Source organism: Volvox carteri (assembly GCF_000143455.1).
Source record: "Volvox carteri f. nagariensis unplaced genomic scaffold VOLCAscaffold_38, whole genome shotgun sequence".
In the NCBI taxonomy this organism is placed as follows: Eukaryota; Viridiplantae; Chlorophyta; class Chlorophyceae; order Chlamydomonadales; family Volvocaceae; genus Volvox; species Volvox carteri.
Window position 1 is genome coordinate 214,385 of NW_003307581.1, and position 18,965 is coordinate 233,349.

Sequence of the window (18,965 nt, forward strand, 5' to 3'; positions counted from 1 at the left end):
GAGCCCCATGGAAACCACCACAAGACCAAGACCACCAAATGCCGCACACAGCCCCGCAAGGCGCATCCGCACACATGCACATCGGATACACGATCAAGCCACATACCGCACAACCCCAAACACCTGTGGCTGGGGAACATGCGGAGCAAACAGAAAGACGGGACAAGCGCACACAATGCAAGTGACTCCGTTCATTTAAATAAAATCGTTCGTTTCCTCTAATAATCGTAACTCTCTGCCGCCTGACCCTTCGAAAGGCGCCCTCCCGCAACGCCCTCCCGCTCGTTCTCGTGGTGCTGTTGCACCGGTCATCCAGCTGCGATGCGAGCTGGCATTCAGCATCGTATTGCGCGACCGCCCGGACACCATTATCATTGTTATTGCTGCTATTGTTGCTGTTGTTGTTGTTGCTGTTGTTATTGTTACTGTTACTATTGTTCTCCAAATCAGGAGGACGACATGGTGGATGGCAGTTGGGGGTTGGGAGTAAGCCTCACAGCGCTGAGCGAGCGACGCAGGAACGATGCCGCGGCACTGGCCACACCCCGGCAGCAGCTCCAGGCGCGAATAAACGTTAAGCCGGATCGCGGTGATCATGACGCTCCATGACATTCCACAGCGCAATCAGCGCTTGACGCGCCGCCCCCCGCCGCCGGCAGCGGCGCCGCTGCCGATGTCGCCGGCACCGCCGCCGTCGCCGTCACATGTCCCGACACGAGCCGTAGCAACAGCGCATCCACCAGTCTGCTGATGCCCTCGCGCCGCGCATCGCTGAAAAATGTGGCAACAGTCGCAGGGCAGTCGTACAAACTACCTACGCCGTTGTTTGGTAGCGTCACAAGAACCTGCGCAGCGGAAGACAGCACGACAAGAAGGGGATGGTGGTTGTGCAGTCCGTGCATGACGGCAGCCGCGCACGGCAATGGCTAGGATACATGGTGCAGACGCCCGCGCCCCGAGGCCAGCTGCTACTAAGAAATACCTTGTGCCGGGTGATTATCATAAAAAAATTCTTGTGCCAGATTAAAGACATGTTAGTTAATCCTCCGCTAGCACCTACGTTACCCTCCCTCCCTCCCTGCCTGCCTTCGCCCTCTTCGGAGGCATCTCCCAGGTGTGCCCCTGCACGACCCTTCCGCAGGCCAGCGGGCTCATGTCGTAGATTAGAGCTCGCGCCAATCCTCTTTAGGCCCCGCCGCATCCACACGCGACAGGACCTACAGAGGTGCACACACTGACCCACGGGTCATGGCGCACACACACGGGGGTCGACACCTACCCGGTCTACCGCCTTCTTCGCCACCGCCTTGAACGTCTCCCTCGTCAATTTGTTAGCTCGCCACGCGGGTTTGAGCGCCTCCTTGACGTGTTCCGTCACCGCCTGTCGTAATATGCCGCCCTCGCAGCCGCTGCTGCCGCCGCTGGCCGCCGCCGCTGCCGCCGCACTCAACGCTTGCGCCAACATACTCCCCAACACCCAGCCGCCCAGCCCGGCAGCAGCACCACTGCCGTCTTCACCGCCCTCGCCGCTGCCGCCACGGGCACCCAGACGCCAGCCGTCCCCCCCTTCCGACATCTCCACCTCCACTTCCATCGTCGAGGCTGTGACGGCCTGGACTCCCTCGTCCTCCCCCTTCTCCTCCTGTTTGTGCCTCGTTTCCGTGTACGGCACGAGGGCTCCGCAGAGCGGCGGCCCCGACGGAACTGGCTTGCCACTGGCTGCTGAGCATCTGCGGGGCCGGGGGCCTCCAGTCGCCGCCGCCACGTCGGCCGCCAGCCAGCCGCCCAACGGATAGGCTCCCACAGGTACGGGAGGCTCCGGTACGTAAGCGATCCCTGCGGTGAGTGCCGTACCGGCGGCAGCGCTACACGAGCCGCCGCCAGCGGTAGCTGCAGCTGCGGCGCCGATGCCGTTGCCGGTCACGACAGTGGCGGCAGCGCCTTGGAGCGCTGTGGCGACTGCCGTGGTTAGCCGGGTGTCGAGCAATGCCGCTGGTTCGAGAAGCGTCTCCGCATCTCCGCCGTCTCCGCCGCCACCGCCGTCGTCGTTAAATTCACCGCCGAACGGAAACGCCCGCGCGCCGTCGGCAGCCGATGCGGTGCTTGAGCCGAAGCCAGGCAAGTGTACGGCGCCGTTGGAGGCGCCGACAGCGGGCCCGTCCTTTCCCCCGCCCCATAGTTCCGCCGCCGGCACCGTTGAGGCGCCGCCGTAATCTGTATCACGGATTCCGGATCCGGAGGTTCCAGACGATGCCGGCGCAGGGCCGGCGACCGCCGGCGATATCGACGGCATCGCGGTCGCGCCGCCGCCGCCAGGCCGCCCTGGCCTGTCACCATTCTGCAGCTCCGAATGGTGCTGCTGACTGTTGTGTTGGCTTCGTAACCCGCCATAACCACCTTGCCCGTGGCCAACTCCGTACGCAGGTGCCGGGGGAGATATTAGTCTCGAAGGTGGGGCCGCCGCTGCCGCCAGCACGCCCGGTGCCGCGTGGCTGGGCCCTGGTATTGGAGCGGGCCTTCCCTGCAGTACAGCGGAGCTTGCCGCCGCGGGGGTCAATGGCCTGGGCACCGAGATGGAGCCCCCGGGGGCTGAGTCGAGTGGGTGCTCGGCCGAAGAGTGCCGTAGGCCCTGCAAATGTGCTTGCTGTTGTTGTTGCTGCTGCTGCTGCTGTTGTTGTTGCTGCTGCTGCTGTTGCTGTTGTTGCTGTTGTTGCTGTTGTTGCTGTTGTTGCTGTTGTTGCTGTTGTTGCTGTTGTTGCTGCTGCCATATTTGTTGCCGCCGCAGGTGTTGCTGCTGCTGTTGTTGCTTTGCCAATGCGGCAACGTGGCCCGGTGGGGCAGCCGTTTCGGAGCACCTGCAGCAGTCAGTCAGTCAGTCGGTAGGTAGGTAGGTCAGCCAGCCGTACGCGCAGTCGGGTGCGTGACGTGCGTGCACAACTGCACATGCGCACATTGAGTCCGTACACGTCTTTCCGTGCCGTACAGGGTGACCCAAACCCTAAGACTCATGACGGACCCCAGGAGGTCGACACCCCACCTTTACCCCCCACTTTGTTGACACTGAGAGCAGCAGCGTCGTACACACATACATACATACATAGGTAGTGAAAACTGGCATATGCTTGTACAGCAGCGTGGAGCACTGTTTCACATCGCACAAGCAGTGGGTTAAGCGCCGCCGTGCCATACACGCCTGTTTATGCCCCCGCCCTTTTCCTTCAGATCAACAACCCAAAGGTTGCGCCATTTCTCCCTCCCTCTCCCCCAGCTCCGTTTCCCTTTCACACCTCCTTTAACACCTCCACGGGCGCACAGCAACACCCCCAACTCCGTCTCACCTCTCGCTAGCGACTGCCAGCCCTCCCAACAGACAGGAGCCTTCATCCCATCTACAGGAGCTTGCGGCGACAGCGCCCGTCAGCCCGGCAGGCCCATCCGTACCGCCGCCGAAGCCCGCGCTACCACCACCGCCACCGCCATAGCCGGCGGCTGTTGCTTCGGAGGTCGCAGTGCCTGTGGCGGCGGCGGCGGCAACATCCGGCCTGTCCGAGCCAGCCGGTCGTTCCGCACCCCATGAGGACCCTAACGGGGCTGCTGGCGGCGGCGGCGGCGGCGGCGCTGCCGCTACAGTTGAATCCCCAACTCGGTCCCATGGAAGGGCCGCTGCGGCGGTGACACCGCCACTCTCGTTCGCCGACGCAGATGTACGACTGCTTGTGCTCATAGTGACGGCGCTAGCACCTGGTAACACCGCCGGCGGCTGGTTACCGCCAGCGCTGTGCGCCGGCTGCTGCTGCTGCGGTGGCGGAGGTGACGGGCTGCGAAGCTGTTGCTGTGACTGCTCTGGCGGCGGCAGGGGGGTTGCCTGCTGCCGACTTAAGCTAGGGCTCCGAGACCCGGCATTCCCTTGCTCCGAAGCCCTCCGCCCCCGCCGCTGCGGACTCCTGCTCGTCGCCCGTCGCGGCGGCGGGCTGCGGCTCACCCACCGCCGCTGCAGCGGGCTCCGGCTTCCGGCGCCGGTGCGGCGCGGCGGCGGGCTGCGGCTCACCCACCGTCGCGGCGGCGGACTCTTGCTCTCGAAGCGCCGCAGCGGCGGACTTCGACTAACCCATCGCCGGCGCGGCGGCGACTTGCTGTTGAACCGACGCAACGGCGGACTCTTGCTCTCAAAACGGCGCGGCGGCGGGCTCTTGCTAACCCATCGCCGTGGCGGCGGACTCTTACTGACCCACCGCCGTGGCGGCGGGCTGCCGTCCTCCATCATAAAGTGCAACGGCGGGCTGGCACGCCGCATACCGGGCCCTGCCCCGGGGCTACGACTCACCACTCGCGCAGAAAGGCCGCCAGTGGAACTGCCGCCGCCGCCGCCGCCGGCCCCACCGGCCGCAGCGGCCGCCGGGCCCCCTCCACGACTCATCGTCCGGCCGCGTAGACCACCGGCGCCGGGCGGCGGCGAGCCACCGTCGGGGCCGCGCAGCGGCCGTCCCGGCGGCGGCGGCGCACGCGCCTGCACGCGCTTACAGATGCCGATAAAAAAAGCGGTGAGGTTGCGGATTCGGAAGAAGTCCAGGGAGGCGAACTCCTCCAGTACGGCCATGCCGCCCACAGGGCCCAGCAACTCGAGGAATTCAATGCAGGCGTACTCCAAGTCTGTTGGGCCGAGCTTGCCGCGGCCGTACAGACCCTCCAACACCATCCTGCCGGTTTCATTGTTCGGTTGGTTAGTTGGTCAGTTTGAGGCATGAAGTGCGAAAGCACGGTCAGGGGCAGACAGTAATGAAGCAGCGAGGTTTAAGCAGCGGCTCAGAAGTGTAGTTGCATGTGCCCCTGCCGTGGCCGCACGCCGCATGCGTGTCGTGGGGGCCCTCCGTGCGCCGCTCCTCCCCTCCTTTGACTACTCTGCTTGTTCCACATAACCTTCACATCCTTTGGCCGGGCCCCATCTCCGAAACCATCCGCAGGCCGAAACAATCCACACATATCCGGCCCCCTTCAGGAGCCCCCCAGTCGCCCCCTTCAGGGCCCCCACTTACCTGACCTGGGGAGCCAGTCTCGCATTTGACACCCAGGGCGGCGGAGTCATCCCGGCGCCGGCAGAGGCGGCGCCATTGCTGCCGCCAGCCAGCCCCGCCACCATCGCCCGGCCGCTTCCCGGCGCCGATCCGCCAGAAGCAAATCGCCCGCCTCCAACTCCGCCTCCAACTCCGCCATATGCAATACCTCTGGATGACATCATCAGGACACATCACATCACCAGATATCAGTGAACTCTAAATTAGAAAGGTAGACAACGGTTTGATGCAGTCGACGCACACGTAACGCGGTACGATGCAGAAGCGGCAACGGCGCCAAGAGGCAGCCATCAATCCAACCAGCCAGCCAGCCACCAATAAGCTATACCTCCAGCCAGCTGCCCTCCCCCTTCCTCCCCAGAGGGCCCCACGTCCCGCTGCCCTACCTGGTGGGCGAGTAGCCGTTGGGGCGGCCGCCTGTGTAAGCGGTCCCAGGCGGGGAGCGGCTCCGACTGGCACTGCGGCTGCTGAAGCGGCGCTGCTTGGCCCCTGGGGGGGAGCGGCTCCGACCCCGCGGACTGCCGCTGCCGGTCCTGAGAGAGAGTGGGCCAGGGCATGACAGGTACCGGGTATGTCACGGAACGGAAAGTGGAGGGCAGGAGAGAGGAGTGTGGAGGACAGGAGGGCTGGGACGTGAGGGGAGCTGGGTGGGACGAGAGTACATACAGAGTACCCGGTGCTATGTGGGGGGTAATGGGGCCGGCGGACGGCCCGGGTGAAACAGGCACCTTGGCGGGGTGCGGACACCGATCGCGGGGGGAGGAGCGTGCGTGTGCTGGCCGCCATCGGGGAAAGGCAGTGGGGTTGCTGCCTGGTTGGTGCACGTGTTGGTGCAGCAACGCTTCCACAGGTAAGACTGCGGCGGCTGATTTGATCAATACCCTCCCCGCACATGTCTTGCAGAGATCGTAAGCCATTTGTGGTGCAAAAGGAAGGCGGCCGGTCCAAATACTGGGGTGAGGTGCTGGGGAAGGGCTAGTGGCAAGTAAGCGGCCCTGTGGGTTCTCGCTGCGCGCAGAATGGTGAGAACTAATAATGCGCCTATGGAACCGGACGTGATAATGGTTGGTAGATGTAGGCTAGCAGTGACGAGGGAAGGGCTGTGGCGCGAAGGTTCTTGCCTGTCTCTACGCTGCCGCTTGGGGCTCCGACTTCGGCTCCTGCTGTTATGAGGCCCCATGAGCTTTGCGGACGCTGCTCAGCCGGCCTCACGCCGCAAGCGAGCCCCAGCGTGGTCTAGAGCTTGCCCATCAGCTCCTGCTTCCTGCGACGACGTCCCTCCTGTTGCCACGGGTAAGGACTTCTAGTATTCTGGTTCCGTAACTTAGTTTTGTGCAGTTTTCACAGGAAAGCGGCACAGGTCTCCGGCTTTAACTATGCAAAAGTGATGGATGCATGGCAAAACATAATCATCCACTCGGGTACAGTTAACAGTATTGATTGTGCAAAAGCGGCTCTACCAGTTGATAGATGGCCGATAGAGTCTACAGCCGTAAAGCCGTACCGAACATGATGGTTGTTGGAGTCGAGCATGCTTCTACTGTCTAAGAATTCATTATTATACATTAAATTGTAGCGCTTATGGAGTCTTTAAAATTAAACCCTCAACTGTTCGGAAGCACTTGCGGGTACCTCACTCAGCAGAACAACTCTCCCTTCATCATGGATCACCTCATATAACCTACCAAACAATATCATACATATGCGCATTTAAAAAAGGTTCGTCGTCGGACCCAGCGTTGCGGTGTGACCGGCGGCGGGAATCTGTGTCGTCGCGAGGGCCCAGCTGCAGATCAGGATCAGCAAGCTAATCTGTGGCGGACGCACATACTAACGACATACCGGAATTGCTCTCCCAACGGTCGACACCCGACGGGGCAGCACAGCGATGTTGCTGTCGCGCCATCTGTCGCTTGAGTTTGTCGAGGAGCTCCGCCCAGGAACACCCGACGGGCGATTGGTCACCTGCAGCGTCGCCGGGCCAGTTCCATATGGTGCAAAGGATCCTGCCGGCTATTACTTCCACTTAAAGGCGCTACAGCAGGCTGGGCTATGGGGTAAGCGAGCCGCCGGCTTGCGCGTGGGAACACACACTGGAACACCCAATGATACGGCGGGGCCTTAGTTACGGCAGGAGGTGAAGCGGGGCACGCCATGACTGATACAGGTTTTAATATAATTAAACCTGTATCAGCCAGGTCATGTTTCCCCGCTGAACAGCTGCCCATTGTGGCAATCGCCCACACAGTACCAGCCTCACAGCCCCATCTCCCCCCTCCGTCTCCCCTCAGCTAAGGCTCCGCGCCCTTCCTACGTGCCCCTGTGCTTGCGTGTGTGCTTGCGTGTGCTTATGTTCGTGCATGTCGCACGCGGGTTTTGTTGTCGTACGCAAAACAGAGGATCCCACGCCAACTGAGGATGCCGACGCCGACGCCAATGGTACAGCAGACGCTGCCGCCTCAGCGGCGGCTGCCGCGGGTGCTGACTCGGACAAGCCCCCACCGGGGTGAGTCATAAAGGGGACGAGCGACAGCGGAAGCGGGGGGCGCTGTGTACGACGATTGATCCCGTGGCTGTTGCACAGATAAACATACGGATGTGCAGACGGGCTGGCAGAGGGACGGGTGGGGTTGGAACGGCGCACACGGGGTAAAGCCGGGAGGGGAGGGAAAGGGGGGGAGATGCCACCACCACTACCACCACCACCATCATCATCATCTTCATCATCATCATTGTACGATTCCCGTCCTCTGCTGCAATGCCTTGCGCGCCCCGGCCCTTCTCCCCCCCCCCGGGCTCCCCCCCCCCACACACACAACGGCAGTGTGGACTGGAAGGGTAGCAAGGCTCGTAAGCGCAAGGCGGTGAAGAAGAAGGACGGCTCGGACCCGTACTCTCTGCTCGGACTGGCCAACGAGCGGTGGACCGCTTCCGAGGCCCAGATCAGGGCGGCCTACCGGAAGACATGTCTGGAGAACCACCCGGATAAGGCCCTCATTAATGTCACGGACGAGGCGGAGCGGGAGCGCATTGTGGTGGGTGGGGGCGTGGGAGTGCGAGCGGGAATGGGCCCGGCGTCCTTGGGGGGGTATATGGGTAGGGAGGGGCGGATTGCCCGGAAGCCCAACTAATGGGTAAAAGGGGAGGGAGGCGAGTGCGTGTGCTAGGGGTTCGTGCGGGGTCGGTTGGAGATTCCGTTGGTGCAGTTTTTGTTGGTTAGAGCAGCGAGGGGCTGAGGGATGGGGGGTTGAGGGATGGGGCTAGGGGAAGAGGCGGCGTGCTAAGGCACAAGAGGGAGCGAAAGTCAACTGCTAACTGTCAACTGCCAAAGTACCAACTGCCGAAGCCCCAATCCCGTGTAGGAGCACTTCAAAACCATCCAGGATGCGTACGACATCCTTAGCGACCCAGCCAAGCGGAGGTAAGCTGGAGTTAGGAGGTCTTGAAATATTATTCAATTTCAGGAGCCATGTAATTGGTTTGTTTGTCTGTCTGTCTGTTTGTTTATTCGAGCTGGCGGCGTTTCCACATCACTTCCTTTACCGCCTTTCACCTGCTCCCCCATCTCTGCCATCGCTCTCGCTTCGCATGTTACCCCTCTTGACACACACATCCGTACAGCTCGTACAGTTGTACACCAGCCATTCATACTTGCCCAACTGTTTCCTTCACGTTGATCAGTTTTGATGTTCCAAAGACAAAACTTTATAAGTATAACGCACGTCATACTTGCCGTGGACAGGGAGTTTGACTCAACGGACGAGTTTGACGACACGTTGCCGTTGCAGTGCGACCCGAAGGACTTCTTGAAGGTGGGACACGGAGGGAGGCATGCGGCCCACGGGCAGACAGACAGACAGACAGACGGGGTTTGGGTTCCATGACTCCGATCCGAACAGACTTGACCAGACCTTACTGGAACGCCCGACACGTTCTGTTCGTCCGTCCGGATTTACAAACCTTCCCTTCCCCTGCGACCTTGCATGGTTTTCCTTTTTCTCTTCTCCCTCCCCCCCCCTCCTCCCCTTTCGGTCAGTTTTTACGTTTGCTACTATCTTGCCCTGGCAGCAGCTTCAATCGCGTGTGGTTCGTCTTTCCCCCCTCCTCCCCCCATCACTGTGGACTCCTATACTCAGCAGTTTTGGGTACTTGGGGGCCCGCCGAAAGATGACTCCTCCTCCTGGCTTTTTGCCTATCGTACAGTCCCCTCACCCTGATGGCACTCCCGGGGGGAGGGCGTCTGCGGATCCGACCGCTGGTAGTCCGGAACTGCCGTCACCTTCCCCTTCCCCGTGTCCACCTGCCCCACCTGCCGCTTCACCCGTTCGTGGTTCGTCTTTCCCCACCTGCCGCTTCCAAAGCGCCGCTGGTTCCACCCTGGCCCCGCCTCTGCGTCCCACTCCACGTGAAGTCGCAATATAGCCCAACACAGTGTACAAACTGCCGCCTGCCGTGTATGTGCATGCCCGTGTGTACGTACCTACCGCCGTACGCCCGTACGCATGTAGGTGTTCGGTCCCGCCTTCCGCCGTAACGCCCGCTGGTCCACCGTGGAGCCCGTACCGGATGTCGGGGATGACAGCACCCCCTGGGGGGACGTGTCCAAGTTCTATGATTTCTGGTGAGCGTCTTATCAATACCCCTGTATATGTGAGCCGGCTTACCTGCCTGTCTGTCTGTCTGTCTGTTTGCCCTCCAGATTCTCTCCTCTTAGTGCCTCACTTCGCCCTCATATCGCCGTCAACCCCCCACATCACCCCCCAACCCAACCAAACTTCCCCATACACACACACGCGTGTCCTCCTCCTCACCTCCTCCTCCTCACCTCCTCCTCCTCACCCTCCACTCCACTCCACTCCGCAGGTACACGTTCAAATCCTGGCGCGAGTTCCCTCATCCGGACGAGGAGGACGTGGAGGCGGCGGAGAGCAGGGAGCACCGCCGCTGGATTGAGCGGTGAGAGCCGCCCCCGTCCCCCCCCCCGCCATCCACCCGACACCCCGTACCCCTTCTCCGTGGGGGTTTGCGTTCCCTCCGCCACTTCACCCGCCCCTTCCAACTGAGGGGGCCCCCTTTGCTCACGTAACCTGCTACGGGTGGTTTGGATTTTAGAGAGCATTGGGCATGCAGGACATCGGCTGACAGGACTGATCAGCCGGCTGCGTGACACACATCCCTTTTTTGCGTCCACTTCTGTCGTCACTCGGCTGTGGGGCCTGAGCTTCCGGAACTAACGAGACCAGTTATAGCTCTCATTATCTTTATTGAAGTGGACGCCTTCATCAGTTTGCGTTCGCAGCTATGGACGACATCAGCAGCTGATTCACTTTGCTCGTTCACTTTTGCATCGCGTCCTGATTTCCTCCGCTGTCCCCGTCCCGTCCCGTCCCATCACATCACATCCTCACCGCACCCGCACCCACTGCACCCCCGCACCCACCGCACCCCCGCACCCACCGCACCCACCGCACCCACCGCACCCACCGCACCCCCGCACCCACCGCACCCCGCACCCACCGCACCCACCGCACCCCCGCATAGAAACAACGCAAAGCTGCGTGAGAAGGGCAAGAAGGAGGAGGGACGCCGGCTGCGGGAGTTCGTGGATGCAGCTTACAAACATGACCCACGGGTCCTTCGTAAGAAGGAGGAGGACCGTCTGGAGCGGTGGGTTGCTGGGCTGGGTTGATTGGTTGGTTGGTTGGCAGGCAGTAGCAGTGGTAGTGGTACTGGTGTTGGTGTGATGCCATGTGGTGTGCTTGCCACACTTGGGGGGAGGGTCGGCTCGATGTGGGGGGATGGGGCCCGTGCCTGCCATGTCGGTCTGGGCACGTGCGCCCGGTCTGGGCACGTGCGCGTGCACCCCCCCTGCATTGCTGTGTTGGGGGTAGCTGTGTACCGCAAGTAATGGAGGTGGGAGGGCGACGGATGTATGTATGTAGGCCGCTCAGGTTCTCACCCTCACGACCAGTTGGAGTACTTTGTTCAGGGCTCTGCGTACTGCCGTACATCTTGCTTGCTTCCGGAGGGGAGGCGGCGTGCGGATTGCTGTGCGGATGACATCCGGGTGTCCCGCCTTGCCCCGTATACCCCTTCTTCTTTATCCCCCAATGTGCTGCTGCTGCTGCTGCTGGCGGTGGTGACGGTGGTTGTGATGGTGGTGGTAACGACGGGCCAGGGAGCGCAAGAAGGCGGAGAAGGAGGAGGCGCGACGTAGGGCCCAGGAGGAGGAGGAGGCGCGCAAGGCGGCCGAAGAGGAGGCGCGCAGGTGGGGAATGAGTGTATGTCTATGTATGTACGTATGTCGTACACGGCGAAACAAGCGAGCAGCGGCTCTCGCGCTCGGTCCACAGTCCTCTCGGCAGGTGGCACGTTGACGGCTCACCTCTACCCAGCACGGTCGATCCTCCGGCTCGGCTCAATATGCCGTGGACCTTGACTTCCGACCTGCGGGATACGGTCGCCTGGTAGCCAACTTGTCACGCGCTTGCTCCTGCTCGTACTGCTCTGCCGCTGCGTTGCGATGTTGATGACGCACATGAGACGCCATGACCTGGCTTTGCTGCGTTTCTGCGCGTGTATCGTGTTGATGACGTGAAGCTACCTCTGTCTGTGCGAGCATGTATGTATGTATGTATGTATGTGTGCGCTGGTGGGCGTAGGGTTGCCGAGGAGGAGGCCAAGCGGGTGGCTGAGGAGGCTCGCAAGCAGCGCGAGGCGGTCAAGGCGCAGTTGAAGCAGCTCCGGAAGAGGCTGCGGACGGTCGCCGAGGGCTCGGGTGCGGGTGGAGGGGTGGGGCAGAGGGCAGAGGGAACGGTGCTCGCGGTGTAATACAGTACTTGTATGTTGTTAGTTTAGAACAGTTTCAAGTATTAAACGTATTTGAGCCACAAGGTTCTGGTTTTTTATCAGGACAATGGCAGATGTCGGCGGTGAGCGCACACACGTGTACGAGCCTGCCGGCGTGTGTGTGTATATACGTGCGTGTGTTTTTGTGGTTCCTGCAGTACGCCTGCCATCTTCCTGACCCAGTGCCTGCCTGCGTGTGTGACGGGCCCATGTCTGTCTGTCTGTCTGTCTGTCCAGGTGGAGCCCGGTTGGTGAGCGAGGACGATGTGGAGAAATTGATCACCAAGTTGGAGGTATGTGCGTATGTACGTAAGGTGCTTTCTCCGGGGGGACCACAGAGCAGAGTGGAGTGCGGCATTACGGCGGAGTGTTGTCGGCACTCCTGCGCCATCCCGGTTGGTCCTCATAGGACGCTTTGACCGCCACCCGGTTTCCTCCGTATGGGTGCAATGTGCTGGGCTTCTGTGATGCTGCGGTACATGCAACATAATCATGGACTCGCCATCTCCGTCCCTTCCTTCCCTTTCGTTCCCCCTACATGCGCTCGGTGCGCGATGTACATATTATGACGATATGGTGGATGACGATATGGTGGACTGCAGCCCGAGGCTTTGGCTGTGCTAGTTGAAGCCCTCAGTAGCTGCGATATATCCGAGGGGGAGACGGCGGCGGCGGCGCAGAAAGGTTTGCTGACGGAGGCTCTGCGGGGCATCGACCAGCGGGAGGAGGAGGTGAATGGATGGGTGTGGGGTTTGACTTGGGGGGTTGACGTGGCGAAATTTGGACAGCGATTGGGCACTTCCGGGGTTTGGGCATGGTCCGGCAAGGGGAAGATCATGACGACCTAATTTCGAGACCGGGTTATCAGGTAGCGACCCCGACTGCCTGTCCGTCTGTCTTATCCCTCCGCGGCCAGCAGCTTAGCCCCCATTACGTCAGCTGGACGTATATTTATCTGATATTTTATGGGTTTTGATGTCCGTATGTCTGCATGTCTGTATGTGAACGCCTCCTAAGAAGGAGGCGCCTGATGTGTGCCTGAGGATGTCGTGGCGAAATAACATGACGGGTGACTTGATGGCTGCCCGCTGGCTACTGCTACTGCACCGGACGTATAGGCTGCTCGGACGCGCGAGGCAGCCAAGCGGGAGGCGGAGCTGGCTGCCAAAGTGGCAGCTCGGGAGGAGCACCGCCGCAAGATGGCGGCCATGCGCGAGTGGAGCGAGGAGGAGCTTCGGCTGCTTGATAAGGCCTGTAACAAGTTCCCGATGGTAGGGTGGTCTGAGCTGGGCACAGCCTTGCGGGGGATGCCTGGCTGGTGCGAGCTGGGGGATTGGCTGGTGGTTCATCGCTCCTGGCTGGTTGCAAGGCCATTTTCAATTTCACGCCCGTCCAACTGGATAAGAAAGGAAGGGGTTCAGGAGACGGAATGGGAGGGGAGTGGATTGAATTGCAGTTGGGCTGTGCGGTATTAGGTGGCTTTTAGCCATTTGGCCCACCGGGCCGTCTACCATCACCGCCATTACCACCGCTACACGGCCCGTGTCGGTGTTATGCTATTGCTCTGCGCCAGGGTACCCCCAAACGGTGGGAGGCGGTGGCCGCCTTCGTCCGCACTCGCACCCTGGACGAGGTGTTGTTGATGGTGAAGGACCGGCAGGGGGCCTCAGCCACCAGGATGAAGGCGCAGGAGGACTGGAAAGGCGCGCAGAAGAAGCCAGCGGAGGTTAGGGCACAAGCCGACACGCGCGCCGAGGTACGCCTACATGCGTTTCATGTGTAGGGCGAGGGCGTTACTATGACGCTGCACACGCTAAGTTGTGACACTCTGTCCCTGCTATAGGCGTTCACGGATGTGGAGGTCAAGCTGACAGGCGAGGCAGCCATTAAGTTGATGCAGCCCGCTGCCAAGTCGGCCTCGGGGGCAACGGCAGCAACAGCGACAGCGGCGGCTTCCGCAGCCCCTGCAGCGAAGGCTGCCGCCAGTGGCGGCAGCTCCACCGGCACCCCCGCTGCACCCGCATCCCCGAGCAGCTCGAGTGCCAGGTCCAAGGCTGCGAAGACCCCAGCGGCGACTGCAACGGCGGCAGGGGCGCCATCTGAGGGAACCACGGAGGCAGCGGCAGGGGCAACGACGGCGTCCTCGGCGGCGGCGGCCAAAGGCGTGAAGAAGGCGGCGGTGGCAGACTCTGGCGCGTGGAGTGAGGTACGCCTGTAGAGAAGGGGAAGTGTCCGGTAATATGTTTGGGACTCCAGGGTGGGTCCTTCAAGGGGCAAGCGCTGCAGGGGGAGGGAAGACGAGCCACGAAGCGAATGAAGCGGGGGGAGGGGGGAGGCAGACGGGCTGGCGTTATTCCCCCGGCCGGCGGGTTTGCTCCCCGGGGTTCAATGAAGGGAAGGGAAGGAGTGGACGGATGAAGAGACGGATGGAAGTGGTTGAATAGCTTGGTTGGCTTGCCCCCAGGCACCGCGCAGTGCGGTACGGCGGGTCCCAACACTGCACTGCTCTCGCCCAGTATGCGTACCACCCTCCGACTCCCTGCCATGCGGTTTCTCTGTTCCCTGTCCTTGCCCCGTCGCGCTGCCCGGGGTATTGCCCACTCTCTCCCGCCAAACGCCCTCTCCACAATGTCCCTCTTCTCCACCCAATCCCAAACGCCAATTTCGCTTCCAATCTGCCCCGAACCGGAATAATCCTCATCCGAAGGCACAAGAGCTGGCACTGGTAGCGGCGTTGAAGCAGTGTCCAAAGGAGCTGGGGGCGGAGCGCTGGGACGCGGTGGCGGTGCTGGTGCCCGGGAAGACCAAGGCGCAGTGCTTCAAGCGCTTCAAGGAGTTACGGGAGGCCTTCCGGAGCAAGAAACAAGCTGCGGGAGAGGGCGGCGGCGGTGGCGGTGACGACGGCGACGATTAAGGCGTCTGGGGCTTTATGCGTTTGGGGCTTTGTGCGCAAGGGATGGGAAGGGAAGGGAGCGGAGGCAATAGAGAATATATGCACGGTGTTCAGGATTCATCCGCTGTGTCGTGACAGTTTTGGACAGAGGTTGGGCAGAGGCTGATAGAGTCTTCATGTGCGCGTGTGTGTGTGTTTTTGCGGAGGACAGACGGGCGGGAACGGGTGATGAATAGCTAGATATGGGTTAGCGTTTGTCCTCTCTTGGGTCCATGTACCTTTTCAGTGGCGGTCTGAGTGGAGGAGGAAGCGGTGGGACAGCATGTGTTAGGTGGGGGGTGCATCCGTGCGTCGCCATATCGTGTGTGAAGATATGTACTGTACGCGCGGGGCATGGTATTGTACCATCAAATGGACTGCTGCTCGGATTGTGGGATCTTGTCCGAGGACCTCGGGCGGTTGGGCTGATGTACTCGTAGGAGGGGGTGTGGTTACAGGTGACAACTGATGAAGGACACGGGCTGCACCATGTGCTTTCCCTTGTATTAGCGGCGGAAGCAGTCAGAAGCTTTTTCCGGGCTGTTGTTATTGGGGGTTGGGAAAGGGGTTAGTGTAGAGTAAGCCTCACCAGGAGGATGGATGGCTTGATCTTGGGACATGGTAGGTGGTGGTGGGAGTTTCGTGTTCGTGCATTCTCATACTGCAGTAGCTGAGGCAGGCAGGCAGTGAGGCAGGCAGACAGCCTAACAGGCGTATAGGCAGAGACCCCAGGGAAGGCGAGTGCTTTGAGAGGCTTCGAGGAACTGAGAGGAAGCCTCACATCCACTAACTATAGGTATGGCTATTGAAAAAGTGCAAACCTACGAATAGGTGATGCACACGTGTAACTAAGCTCTGGGCAGGACCATCATTATGGCACAGTTGACCCCATTGCTCTCGTCAGGCCGGGCGCTGCTTCCACATGTAGGGTTGTTTGGCCTTTGTTGTTTTGCACAACGAAGACATCGAATAAGAATCTATTGGCGACAAAGCTGAACGCCTTTTCCGCGTATCGAAGCATGAGTGTGAAAACAGCATTTCCTAGAAGGATTTAAGATGGATATTTGAAGATTGCGGAAGTTGTGAGCAATTCCCATGCCTTCCGTACACACGGCTGACGTCAACTTGACAATGTACATGGAGCATATCTGGCATACTATTGGGACAAATTACAATCTAATACGTGATCAAGAATCCTATACCTTACTGCAAAGATGGATGCACTGTCCCTGTCAAAGTTCCGGAACCCGCACGTAATTTCGAGCTGGCGTCGCGCCCGCAAGTCCCTGCTTGTAGTGCAGGCGTCACCTTTGCACCAGAATGTGGATCTCTCAAACAGACGACAGGAACCTGAATCGCTGAAAGCATCTGTCTCGCTATCTAACATAAATCCAAAGCGCTCCGAGACGGAGCTTGTGCTGGTCGGTACTGCTCATCCCTAATTGCTTTTAAGCTTTCCATAATCTTCCATCCCATTCGCCTAAATATTCTATCTTGTAACCCCAGGACCAAGCACAGCAAGACTTAACGGAACTCTGCAAAGCGGAGGACGGTTTGGAGTGCTGGAAGGTAGGTGGTAGCTTCACCCAAACCCAGTCCAACTGCGCGCAACATGCCCAAAGTGTAATTCAGCGGGCCTCTCTGGCAGCTTTCCGATCGTGAATATTTTGGCTCGCTGTCACCGGCAGGCGTTGAGTTACTTTGTTTCGAAGCGGCAGCAGTTCGAGCTGCACTGCAATTTGAGTAACGATGAAGGCGAACACGACCCGGAGGCCTGCACCTCCCTCAACGGCCTTGAAAAGTTTGTGCGCGAGCAAATGTCCACGGGCAGGTGAGACCCAAATGAACACCTGGTTTTCACCATGGTAGCACTTATGCCCTGTGCACTGTTGTGCCGAAGACGCGCTCTTTCTTACTAAGACAGGATGGAGACCTGCGAAGTCCTTTCAAACGCCGAATTCCTCTGCTGCTCTGCATCTATGCTGCCACGTGAGGGTCTTGTCTGCTGCCATATGTAAGACCCTGTGACGTGTTTACCGTGTATTCCTCCTACCCGCCTCCTGCTCCAGTGTACGAAATATGCGTACAAACTTGCTCATTATGCAACGTGTTGAAGAGCGCCGCGCGGCAGACGGCACCGCCAGGACGACGTCTGCCGTACCTGCCATGACCGACAAGGAAGTCCATGCGCGGGCTTGCCTGATCAGGTTGTTCCACGTGCTGGACACCGACGGGGTGAGGGCGTGGTCCGGCTTGGGTACCGAACTGTCGGCGATTACATATCACAGCTTGTTGCCGGAAATGTTGAAATTGTGACTCGCGCATTGTATTGCTCATGGCCTTCCTCCTGCGGTGCTGGTGTTGCATTAGAACATCGACTACGTTGCCTATCTGCATACATGTGCACAACTTGGATTTGTGGTTGACTTGCACACACATGCAGGATGGTGAGATCGGCATGCTTGAGTTCCAAGATGGCATGGAAGCACTGGGTGCCGTGCTAACAGATGTTGATATGTGCCAAATCAGCGAGGCCGTTGGCAACAGCAAAAACCGCTTGGACATTGACGAGTGAGTGCAGTGAGCTAGAAAGCCACGGGCGTTCAATAGTCCGCCAGGAATAACAATGGACGCATTCGGCTTGTGTGCCCTTGCTTGAGGAGGGGGGGAGGATTGCCGTGGAGGCAGCGCCAGCCGTGCAAACACATTCAATGTTTCCTGGCTTTTACTCGTGTACATGGGTGCTTTTCATCGTTTACTAGTTTAATCGTTTCATCGAATTATCCATACATTCACATCACCAGCTCTGACCCCATGTTCATATTCTAGAAGACCTTTTTGCAGCCCAATGTTTAAACTGAAGCGGCTAGTTTCGGCCGGTCCATGCGACGCATGTGGGTACCTGCAGGCTCCTCCAATGTTACAACGGAGTCTGAACGACTCCTGTGATGCCAGGGCTGAAGAGCATACACTACTGCTGCATTATTTCATATCCCCCTGCCTAATCTCTCCGTTGCCTGTACACATGCAGACAGACATACAGACAGATATTCATATATCTCCACTTCTGCAGGTTCATCGAGGTCATGGAAACCAGTGCGGTGCTGCACGGGGTCGCTCTGGGGGATGACTCCAACTTCCTGCGCCATGCCGCCCACCTGCACAGCACTCACCACATGAATGGCGCGAACCACTCGCGAACCACGACAAAGATAGCCTGAACAGGTTACCACTGCTTTTAGCACCCCATGGGATGAATGAGATAAAGCCTTAGCCTTGCCGTATGGCTTTTTCTTTTAGGGCCGTCAGTATATTTTTGCCTTGCCGGGTAGGTGAAGTTGGAGTCCTTGCTGTATGACAGGGTTGTGGAAAAAAAACCATGCCGTGCCGCAAGGACACCTATCAGGGTTCTTGTGGTCGTTATTCTCCGTGCCTGGTTCTCATTGCATGGACTTCTGCAAGTCGTGAGTAAAAAGGTATACATTTGAAAGGAATAAACTATGGAGGAGTCCAACATGTCTCCACATTTCATTAGGTGACTTGACTGATTGCACGGTATTTATGGATGTATGCATGGCATGCAGCTGCATGCAGCTGCAGCATATATTTTACAGACCAAGCCAGTTGACAAGCATGACGCCTTTTTTGTTTTGCAAACCAGGCGGCTTTTGATAGAGAGAGCAAGCCAGACTCTTTGTAGAGGGCAATCGTAAAAGGTGAGGTGCAACACTCGTCCTGGTGTTCGTTAGTTTGTTGTCGTACTTGTAGTTGTTCACGGACGGTCTGCAATTTTTGTCATATTATTGTAAGCGTGGTCAGGTGATGTCTTCTCTGGCTAAGGTAGCTATGATTCCAAACATATCCAGCATGCTTTTAAGTTGGTCCAGTTGCTGGCACGTGCGTTAAGCATGGTTGTACCTGCATGCGGTTTTTTTCCCATATTTTCTGCTGTCTGGCCCATAACATTAATGTTGCTAATGCAACTAGTAGTACTGCACCTGCCAGCGGTGTGGACCTGAGACAGACCAGAGACATCTGTGCAGCTGCAGCTCAATGACCTGCTGGCAGAAGGTGGTGATGCAACTGTCTTCAAAGGCCCTTGTGATGGGGCC

The 18,965-nt window shown here is 59.3% G+C and overlaps 3 protein-coding genes across 3 annotated transcripts; 2 read left to right on the top strand and 1 right to left on the bottom strand.

The window, feature by feature from the left end:
- Nucleotides 1-593: 593 nt before the first annotated feature.
- VOLCADRAFT_118458 (uncharacterized protein) lies at nt 594-5,605 on the bottom strand (the record flags this gene model as incomplete). Its single annotated transcript, XM_002953773.1, has 5 exons — nt 594-845; nt 1,280-2,855; nt 3,339-4,697; nt 5,034-5,222; nt 5,459-5,605. Coding segments are annotated over 5 exons (3,522 nt in total), but the record flags the coding sequence as incomplete, so codon positions are not given.
- Nucleotides 5,606-6,880: 1,275 nt separating this feature from the next.
- Nucleotides 6,881-15,253, top strand: glsA (asymmetric division protein GlsA). Its single transcript, XM_002953703.1, has 17 exons — nt 6,881-7,129; nt 7,470-7,578; nt 7,897-8,107; nt 8,435-8,493; nt 8,815-8,884; nt 9,581-9,693; nt 9,936-10,028; nt 10,614-10,739; nt 11,251-11,340; nt 11,735-11,850; nt 12,159-12,214; nt 12,524-12,652; nt 13,040-13,192; nt 13,495-13,677; nt 13,765-14,127; nt 14,629-14,799; nt 14,831-15,253. Exons 1-17 carry the CDS (start codon nt 6,961-6,963, stop codon nt 14,978-14,980), a joined length of 2,361 nt encoding a protein of 786 aa, XP_002953749.1. The 5' UTR covers nt 6,881-6,960; the 3' UTR covers nt 14,981-15,253.
- Nucleotides 15,254-16,067: 814 nt separating this feature from the next.
- On the top strand, nt 16,068-18,675 carry VOLCADRAFT_106099 (uncharacterized protein; the record flags this gene model as incomplete). The annotated part of the gene is made up of 6 exons (XM_002953704.1): nt 16,068-16,274; nt 16,360-16,422; nt 16,542-16,684; nt 16,923-17,088; nt 17,297-17,424; nt 17,885-18,675. The coding sequence occupies 6 exons, from the start codon at nt 16,068-16,070 to the stop codon at nt 18,072-18,074; spliced, it is 897 nt and encodes a 298-aa protein (XP_002953750.1). The 3' UTR covers nt 18,075-18,675.
- Nucleotides 18,676-18,965: the final 290 nt, after the last annotated feature.